The sequence below is a fragment of the Juglans microcarpa x Juglans regia genome, chromosome 2S, assembly GCF_004785595.1.
Source record: "Juglans microcarpa x Juglans regia isolate MS1-56 chromosome 2S, Jm3101_v1.0, whole genome shotgun sequence".
Lineage (NCBI taxonomy): Eukaryota > Viridiplantae > Streptophyta > Magnoliopsida > Fagales > Juglandaceae > Juglans > Juglans microcarpa x Juglans regia.
The window spans coordinates 7,392,959-7,403,834 of record NC_054597.1 but is presented as its reverse complement, the minus strand read 5'-3'; the positions used below and the strand labels follow the sequence as shown (position 1 = coordinate 7,403,834).

At 33.4% G+C, this 10,876-nt stretch overlaps 1 protein-coding gene across 2 annotated transcripts; it reads right to left on the bottom strand.

The window, feature by feature from the left end:
* Nucleotides 1–4,156: 4,156 nt before the first annotated feature.
* Nucleotides 4,157–5,762, bottom strand: LOC121251399. 2 transcript variants are annotated; one of them, XM_041150652.1, is made up of 3 exons: nucleotides 5,462–5,762; nucleotides 5,003–5,243; nucleotides 4,157–4,658 (listed from the first exon to the last, which is right to left on the bottom strand). In XM_041150652.1, exons 1-3 carry the CDS (start codon nucleotides 5,597–5,599, stop codon nucleotides 4,201–4,203), a joined length of 837 nt encoding a protein of 278 aa, XP_041006586.1. In that variant the 5' UTR covers nucleotides 5,600–5,762; the 3' UTR covers nucleotides 4,157–4,200. The 2 variants fall into 2 exon arrangements, with proteins under 2 accessions (XP_041006586.1, XP_041006587.1); XM_041150653.1 differs by having other exon boundaries at nucleotides 5,054–5,243; nucleotides 5,462–5,757.
* Nucleotides 5,763–10,876: the final 5,114 nt, after the last annotated feature.

The following is a 10,876-nucleotide window of genomic DNA, read 5'->3' as shown; positions in this document are numbered from 1 at the left end:
ACTACATCTAGCAAAATAGAAGGCATCTAGACAACAACTCAACAAAGAGAAAACATCACTGTTTTTCAGTACAAACACTAAGCAATCAATAAGGAACTAGATGATGGAGATAACTGGTTTAAGAGCTTCCTCTAACTTGAAAAAATACTTGGGATTGTCATCTCTAATTGGAAGGTCAAAAGTTAGAGAATTCCAAAGTATAGTTGAAAGAGTCAACAAAAGAATTGAGAATTGGAAGAACAAATTCCTTTCACAGGCTGGCAAGGAGATTTTGATTAAAGTTGTCATTCAAGCCATTCCCACATATAGCATGAGTGTGTTTTCTTTACCAAAGACATTATATAATAAACTGAATGCTTTGATGGCAAATTTCTGGTGGGGATCTCAAGAAAACTTTTCAAAAATTCATTAGAAAAATTGGGATAATCTAAGTATGAGTAAAATAGATGGAGGAATGAGATTTAGGGATTTGGTTAGTTTCAATCTAGCTCTTCTAACTAAACAAGTATGGAGAATTCTTACGCATTCAACATCATTTGCAACCAAAATATTGAAGGCAAACTATTTCCCTAATTCCTTTATTTTACAGGCTAAACTAAGATCAAGACCCTCCTTTGCTTGGAGAAGCATTTTCTCAGCAATTGATATAGTAAATGAAGGAAGCATATGGAGAGTTACAGATGGACAAAAAATTAAAGTGTGGAAGGATAAATAGATTCCCAGACCTGGGCTATGCAACATTCAATCACCAATGAAAGTCTTAACAGAAAATGCAAGGGTTGCAGAATTAATTGATCAAAACAATGGGTGGTGGAACATTCAACTTCTAAAAAATGCTTTCAATGAGGAAGAGGCAAAGGAGATACTGAAACTACCTGTTTCACATAATGCTATTGAAGATAAATTGGTGTGGAAATGTACATCAAATGGTGACTTCTCAGTTAAAAGTGTATATCACATGTATAAACAACAACAAAGAAGCAAGATGGGGGAATCCTCAACAAAAGGGGATCAAAAAGAGTTATGGAAACATATATGGAAGTTACAAACAAAAGATTCTGTTAAAGTTTCATATGGCGTGCAAGTAAGGATGCTTTACCTACAAAGTAGAAACTGTATAAAAATATTACAACAGATCCATTTTGCCCCATTTGTCATAATGCAAGTGAAACCCCACCACATATTCTCTGGTCATGCCCATCTGCACAAGATGTATGGGTTTTAGGAAGCAGGAAAATACAAAAAGCTGCAATTACAGATGAAGATTTTGGGTCCATTTTTCTATCTATGTTTCAGAGAATAGGCCAGTCAGGATGAAATCTGTTCATTTGCAGAAATAGCAAGGACGTTGTGGACTAGGAGAAATCAAATGATTTTTTAATGTGGTTTCTTATCTCCAGTATCTTTATTCAACAGAGCTTAGCAAGCACAATAGGGGTTTAGACAAACACAAGGATTATTGAGGTTCACAAAGAATAATACATCAACAGGTCAACACAACGTAGAAAGCTCCACCACCAACTTGGCTCAAATTGAGTTGGGATGTTACAGTCAGAGAAGTAGATTACAAAATTGGCATTGGAGTAGTGATCCGAGACAATGAAGGTGAAGTTCTAGCCAATATAATGCAACCACTTTCCTTTTGTTCACAATCAGCTACTGCAAAAGCAAGGGGTCTGGTCACAACAGCAATGTTGTGTAAAAATCTGGACCAGCAAAATGTGGTCTTATAAGGAGACTCAACTCAAGTTGTCAATGCTATGAGACAAAGCAAAGTGCAAAATGAGATACTTAGCTGCATGGTAGAGGATGCTAAAGTTGCCTTGATGGATATAATATGAGAAATTCAACATGTCAAGAGGGAGACAAATAAAGTGGCACATCAACTGGCTTAAAAAGTAGTCTCATTGGGTTATGAGATTTTAGATATAGACTATGTAAACCCATGGATTATGTCTCTTGTAATGGCTGAAGGCCATAATACAGTTTGAAGTAATGAATAACTTGTGTTAAAAAAAAAAAAAAAAGGTTGGTGAAAAATATGAGAGGGGGCCTTAACATTTTAAAAAGAATACGATGTTAATGCCTGCACTATATATATATATATATATATATATATATATATATATATATATATATATATTTTATAACTAAAAAGAGTAAGAAGACCTAGACAACAAGACATAGTAGCACCTTACCCACTGTACGTGTTGATTGGACAAGAAGAACCTAGATGACGAGAAGCTGCAGATGCTTTCTCAAGTTGGGTTCAAGTACTCAATAAATCATTATGTAGCTAATACCAATAGTTTAAGGTAAATCTATATTTAAGTTTGAGTACGTCACTTGAAACTAACTCAAAAGACTGTTGAATTACCACCCTTTGGGTTGAAACTATACATATATTAAGTGCAAGGACAAAGTTGTTCTAATGATAGTGACTAATTCACTGGAAAATCTATCTATAAATTTGATGCCGCTCCAAGTAATAAGCAATTAAAACAAAAGTGGTCGGTTTTTATTATATTGTTATTATGTTATCAGCTTCTTGTTAACATAGATCTCATGCAATTCATGAAATGTGTAGAGTTTTCCTGTACTCTATTATTTATATTTTAGAAAAATATTTAATTTTATTCGACTTTTATCCTATTATGTTGATATATCATTATGCATATCAACTCTGGATTTTTTTTTTTTTTTTTTTAAAGAACTCTATCATCAATTTAATGCATGATTGATAGACAATATGATATTAGTACAGAATAATGAGAGTAGAGATTATATAACTTTATATTTTATAATTTGTTTAATTTCTAGTAGATCATTTTCTTGCTCAATAATTTATTATTATATTAAAAAACCAATGAGAGTGACAAAAGGATGAGACAAGTCTCATCCACTTTTTGACATCAAATAGAATTTATCATTATATAATTTTACTGATCCTAGCAAAGTTTGACTCGAGACGCCCATTATTCTTTGGGGTAATCATCCTGCAGGAAGAACTAATTTGTAATATATATACATATATATATATATATATATATATATATATATATAAAGGTATAATGACACCATCCCTATTATTATTTTGTCAAAAACGTACGTGACTATCACCACCTAACGATGGATGCACTACCACGGATCGATAAGAAAGCTCAAAGAGCCCATGCACTGATGCACACATGAACCATGCAGAAATTTTGTCAAAATAAAAGTAGAATTTATTAAAACGCTTTCCACTCAAAAGCAAATGCTTATTTTTCTAAGAAACTTCACAAAAGAAGTATAGAGTAAAAACAATAAAAGAATACTCCATTTGGATTTGAAATTTACTTCAATTCATCTCATCTTATTATTATAATTTTTTTTAAATCTCTACATAAAATATAATAAATAATTTAATTTTTTTAAATATCAAAATAATAATAATATTAAAAAATAATATTATAACAATATTAAATTTTATCTAGGCATTACTCAAAGTATTCACTAGTAAGACTGCATTTAGATGTTAATCAGATAAATTGAGTTAAATTGTAAATAATAATATTTTATAGATCTCATTGAGATAAGTTTAACCTTTTTAAATTAAGAGAATTTAACATTTTAGATTGAAATGTATCAAATTCTCAAATGGCATAATCATTTACAGAAGGATTACACGTTTATTAGATGCAAGCATGGCCTCAATTGTGCACATTAACATGATATTCCGTCTCCATACTTCAACATATATTGAATATCTAAGAATATAAGATTTTTAAGGTGATAAGAGTCATAGAGAGAAGCACATGCACGTAGTGCACGTTAACATACATAAAGTTAAGAAAAAATCTAATTATAAACGATTTTGTATACTAATACGCGCACACATTTAATATAATTAGTTAGAAAATAAATTTTATTGAAAACAGTGCTAATTTAAATTTAAAATATAAAAACAATAATATTAATATACAAATTGATAGGCAAACTTATTTATACATAATAAAACTCGTAAGTTAAACATCTAAGAAAATAACAGAAAAACAGAAAGGAAAAAATTGCTATTGGTGCCATTATTACATCCCATTCCCACGCCTCGGTACAAAAAGGACCTAAATAACCAAATACTTCGACAAAAATACCAAAATATAAGAAGGGAACAAAATTGAGCAGCCTCTCTGCCATTATTAGAACTCGGCAACCAAAATTTCAGCAACAATTTATGCTCATCCCAGAAAATTGAATAGACAAGGCCGAACCGCCACCCAAATTTCTCCTCTTAGGCTTGGCCCTTGGAGGTGAGGGTGTCCAGTTGCTATAATCATCTGTAACACTAACACCTTTTGCTTTGCTCTTGTCTGCAGAGACTTTGTGAGTGCAGCCTGAAAGCCATTTGGACTGCATGTAAGCTGTAGTCCTCCATGGGGGGATGTGGAGGCCCCTCTCTTTAAGGGACTGTTTGGCAGCTGAGCATAGAAGAGAGATTATATTGTTAAGCTTGTCCTCTGTCCCAACAAAGATTTGTGGTAGTGTTTCTGTTAGCTCCTTGTATGTTGGTGTAGGCCTTGCTAACTCAAACTGTGACTTGAAATCCATGTCCACAAAAAACTTCATTGAATTACCACTCTCATCATCTTCCATTTTAATATCGATGTATTCATAATCACCTGTTAAAACCACAAAAAAATAAAAAAAAATAAAAAAAAATGAGAGTTTTAACTCATGCTCGCAACTTGGGGATTTCCAGTATAGCATAATTAAGGAAATCGGAAGATATATATGAGCATTTGGAGGGATAATTCGATGAATAAATAATATTCTTTATTTTTCATTACAGTTCTTGAAACAGTAGCCAATCCGTGTACTTCAAAATGAATCCTGGCAGATGCATTTTCATCAGTCATAGACTCATATGCGTATACTCATAACAACAAAAATTGTCGAAACAATAATCAAACACGCCTTTAAATTCTTGTGACTAAAAAGTGGATGGATCAGAGTTGGAAGGGACGGGAAGTATGGAATTTGAGGCAAATAATAATAAATTGGGAGAGAGACCCACCAGCAGGGCATCCCAAGGAAGTGATCCAAGAAGTTTGACAAAGAGAAGCCTCATAACCATCCATTTTTAGCCTCATGACTAGCCACTTTTTCAGACTGCTGGTTTTATCAGCATCTGTTTTGTTTCTCTTATGCCTCAACACACTCTCAAGGATCTCAACCTCGGCTTGTGTCCCACTCCCAAGAATCTCCTGAAACCAGACAAAATAACAAAATCACACAATCTCTCTCCATAACTTATACAAGCACACAAAAGAAAACCGAAAAGCAAGACCAAAAGTCATATATTCAAGAATAACAGATTATAAACTTCTTGGGCTGGAACCCTGGAAGCATCATGTGTGTATATATATATATACATATATATGTATATATATATATATATATGGGAAAAAAAAAAAAAACTTACCTGTAAAGCGAGATATTGGGTGCGATGGTTTAGAGGACGACACTTCGAGGAAGCAGAAAAGATAATAGGTGATGGCGATTCTGATTCTATAAACTCCTCGACCATCTGAACCAGTCTTTCATCTTCGAAGCTACTCATCTCTCTCCCACTACTCGTCTCTAGAAATGGAGCCTAAGATTTTATTTATTGGGAGTAGTAAACAAGATAGATAAGTATGAGTTTGGGGATGGGGAACATGGTTTATTGGGTCCTTTGGGGGTCTTCTATATATGGCACTGTGCTATGGCGGTGGGAATTACAGCTATATGTGACAGATGAGGTCATGAATAGAGAGCTAAGTAGTCTGATATACATGCATACATCGGCATGGTAAATAAGATTAATGGTATAAGCATGAGAGGGTGCAAAATGATGGCAGGGCATATTAATGGAGAATATACTTATATCTATAAGAAAATTATTTATTTAGGATCAGTTAATTTTAATAAAATAATTATTTATAATTAAAATTATTTATAAATAATCTTTTAATTATAATAAATTAGACACAAAAATTTATTTTTCTTGTAAAATTATTTCTGTACTGTGAAAATGATAATCTTTGCACCAAAAGTTCGTTTCAGTTCCAGAAGCCACTTCAAAGATTCAGGCTAATGTTCGGTGACACGATGATATCCGAGGGCTGGAAATCTGGCCTGCTCGTGCCTAGTCTTTACAAAATCTAATCCAGTAAGGACCGACTCGGAGGTCCTCCATTGACTACTGATGTGTAATAATGTTGGATTAGAGAGTTGATCAATTAATTTCTAACAGTGTCGAACGTACGTATTTTGTTTTTGTTTTTATTTTTCTTATTACAAAATTAAATAAGAAAAATGATAGATATATAATTATTTTTACAGTATTTTATATCATTATAAAAATAATATCAGTTTATATAAATATCCTTATTTTAAAATATAACTATATAAATAATTATAAAAAGGGTTGTGCGTGTGTAATTGAGAATTTGGTCCAGTGCTAATCCGGAAAAAAAGATTTATTCAAGTTCTTGTTTGAATTAGAGGATCTCAATTCTCAAGTGAAAAAAATTTATTTAGGAAATTAGAGAAATAGTTTTAGATGCCTTTCTAATATATAATTAAAAGTTACTGTACCAATATTTGTGTAATGACATGGTACTATGGTACAATTTTACTTTAATCCGAATATAAAAATAAAGAAAAATACACTATTCACGCATTAAAGTCACGTTGGGAAAAGACATTCTTTTATGATTTAAAATGGCAATTGAGATATAAACATAAAGTTGATCAGATAATTTTTTTTTTTTAATATTTAATAGTCTTTTTTAAAAAATATACTCGAGCAAAACCTATGCATAGCTTAATGGCATGAAAAGAGTGAATTTCTTCTCGTTATACATGGGCACTTTCCTCTTGGAAGTGAAATGAAAAAATAAAATGGAGAATGTGACGAGACTTCGTTCATTTGGCGTCGATTTTGGTTAGTGGAACTGGTCGTTTTCAATGAATTTCCAGGAAGTCGCACTTTTTCCTTTAGTTTGAAATTTTTTATTACGATACAAATAGTGTCGACATACCGCGTGGCGATGCCCATAGAATGTTCTACTTGTCTCATGTACATAAATCACAAGTAAAATGAGGCATTCTTTTGGATTGCAAGCAAGCAAAGATCTATTTATTTTTAATGCAAGTTTGCATTGAAATTGAGTAAAAATCACATGAAATGCTTGAAATAAAAATAAAAATAATAATAATAATAATAATAAAACATGGCAATTGACTAAAAATTTTGGCTTCACCATCATTAGTTTTGCCAAGAAAGGAGTTGTCTTAAGATTGAAGAATTGCCATGGTAATAAAGTGATTAGTGTTGGGTTTGTGGAGCTTGATTTGTTATTGTGTTAGTCCGATTTGATGATACGACCTGACAATGATGTGTTATGACTTTTTGGCAGATTTTTAAGGAGGCTTGGCCATGTTATCTTCGACTACAGTCGTTGCCCCGGAGAAGATTTTTGGCATTGTTTGCGATCAAAGGAAGCACCAACAGAAAACTTGCTCAATATTCGCGCGATAGGTCGCTCTAGCGAAGCTTAAGCAGAGAGTTCGCTTGACTTTCGCTTGAGCTAATGTCGAACATAGAGTTCGCTCGAGACGAGCTTGACATTTTGCTTGAGCAAATAATTCAAAAAACTGAAAATTAGGGTTTTCGCCATGTGACATTATAAATATGTACTTAATGAATAGTATATGCATCCTGAGTGTTCTGTATAGTGACATTTCACCCTCAAAGTGTATTTTATGATTTATCAGTACAATAAAATCCTTTGTAACTCTGTGGACGTAGACACGTTACTGAACCATGTTAATTTTGTGTCACGTGATTGATTTGTTTGTGTTTACTTTTGCTTTATTTGTCATCATTTTGACAACAAAGAGGGCTAGATTGTTATCCTCTAATGAGTGGATTGCAAATCAATTGCACTTGGAGGCTGTAACTAATAAAGGGGCACTGCAATAAATTCTTTTGGCATATTCATTGAGGGTTTCACTTTTATTATTTTAATGTTTTTCAATAAGAGAAAGCACCTGTAGAACATACGTTTTGAAGATATAAGTGTTGAGTTTGGCTTGATTTTCCATTGAAAATGTCATTTCAGAGGTTTGGCTTGACCCTGGCCCAATTGTGGCTCGATCTTGGCTCAAGCGACCTTAGCTCGACGCTTCGTTCTACAGTCCACTCGAGCGAACTATCAAACGTAGAGTTTGCTCGACACTATGCTTGAGCGAATATTCTAAAATTATCTCGCGCCGTGGACTATAAAAACATGCTTTTCTCATATATTTTTCAACTCAATTAGCAGTCAAATATTGCAGAGAGAGAGAATCCCTTTGTGAAGAATCCTAAGTGCTCATTGGGAGTATTAGGGCTTTGGGATTAATGATTTTGTGATCGATCTCTTGTACTCCACCTTTGTTAATAGTGAATTCGTTGAGACTCATCCCAACAGTGGACATAGGCTCACATTGAGCCAAACCACTTATATCTTGGTATTCTTTGTGTGAATATCGTTATTTCTTTTGTTTACTTCCTCTATTATACTTCAAATTAGCTTTTGATAACAGGTTTATCCCACAAAAAACTGGTATCAGAGCCAGATTTTGTGTGAGATCTTAAGAGATGGCTATGATAAAGTTTGAAGTGGAGAAGTTCAACGATTAGAATAGTTTCAGTTTGTGGCGCATCAAGATAAAGGCTTTACTACAACAACAAGGGTGTTAAAGGTATTGGATGGAAATGTGACTAATGATTCTCCTGTACCGTCGAGAGAAGAAGATGAGAAAGCACATAGTGCTATCCTATTGTCACTATTAGATGGAGTTTTTATGGAGGTTACTGATGAGGAGACCATTGCTGGTCTTTGGATGAAACTTGAGAGAGCCTGTATATGAAGAAGTTGCTCACAAACCGTTTGTATTTGAAGCAACAATTATACACTCTCAAGATGAGGGAATGTACTCCTATTTCCGATCATCTAGATGAATTTAATAAAATTATTATGGATTTGAGGAATATTGATATTAAGTTTGATGATGAGGATCAAGCCTTAATTATGTTGTGTTTGTTGCCGATTTCATTTGATAATTTTGTGAACTCAATGTTATATGGTAGAGATACTATCTTATTGGTAGATATAAAATTTGCCTTGAATTCTAAAGAGTTGAGAACAAAATTGGGTGTACAAGGCACAAATTAGCAAGCTGATGTTTTGTTTGTGAAATGTTCTTCTGGTGGTAAATTGGGGAAAAAACTTCGGAAAAGAGTATGAGTAATTCTAGTGGTAGCTCTAAATTTAACAAGAAAAATGTTAAATGTCACTACTTTCATATGTTTGACCATTACAAGAATGAGTGTCCCAGATTGAAAAAAAAAAAGAGGAAGGAAAAAGTTCCTCCAATAATGTTAGCATTGAAGAACAGTCTAACAATTCTGATATTGTCCTAACAGTTAGCGGCTCTAGCGGTCGTTTTGGTGACAAGTGGGCCATAGATTCAGCTTGAACGTTCCATATGTGTTCCATGACAGATTGGTTCATTACCTATGAATCAGTCAATGGTGATTCCATTTTAGTTAGGAATGATATGGCTTGTGATATTGTTGGCATCAGTTCAGTTGAGATTAAGATGTATGAAAGAACCATTATAACTTAATCTAATGTTCGGCGTATTTCATCTTTGAAGAAAAATCTTATATCTTTGAGCATTATTGATTCCTTTGGTTATCAGTATGCAGCTGCAGATGGAGTCATTTGAGTTTATAATGGCTCTTCGGTGGTAATGATAGGAAATAAGACAGATGACTTTTATTTTTTTCAAGGCAGTACAATGATTGGTGGAGCTGCATCTTCAGATGTTTCAGATTAAGGTATTACTCGTTTATGGCACATGTGACTAGGCCATATGGGTGAATGAGTGTGGTCATTTATGAGTAGGTAGTTTTTTTTGCTCTATGTGATCAGAAGATAGGAAAACTTGATATTTTGTTGGCATTATTCTTGTAAAGTAATGCAGAATCATGTTTACTACTATTTATTTTGTCTGATTTTCTAGATACACCTTGTTCAAGGTGGTGCCCTTACTACAAGAAAAACTATCTTTTTTTGTGCTAATAATAGTCGCAAATAACCCCTAATATGGCCGCAATTCATCTTTCCCAGCGATTTCTACTATGCCAAACGTTCGTCGCAATTGTTTATTCACTTATAAGTTGAATCAATGAAAGCTAAAAATCATCGCAATAAGTGATCATTTTCAGCGTTTATGTTCATTGCAAATACCGGGAAAATTCATCACAACTACTCTGCATAGTTCAATGTGAAATCATTGGGAAAAAGGATTTGCAGTGGTTCCTAACTGTCACAAATACTTGGAATATCGCCGCAAATAGATATGTTTATTCGTAGCGTGGAGGTAAATTGTTGTAATTAATTTCTTTCTTGGCATTTAAAATCGCCGCAACAAAATTTAGCAATGATTTTTGGTTCGCTATGAATAAATCATCCATCTTTATAGTATTTTTCTCAGCGAACTAAATTCACCGAACGAGTATTTGTAGCAAATATGGGTTCGCTAGTAAAAATATTCCCGATAGCTATTTACTTTTTTGCGTCCAACTATATTCACCGCAAAAGAGATTAACAATATTGTATTTATTCTCGGCGATTTAAAAATCACTGCAAATGGGCTTATAATTAGTGGTGCCCAGTACGCAAAATGCAACCTTTTTTTGGGTACCTAATTCAATCGTATCCCCAAATACCAATTCAAGTCCTGCTCCAACTCACTTACAATATTCCCAAATACTACAATACATCATATGCTAAATCAA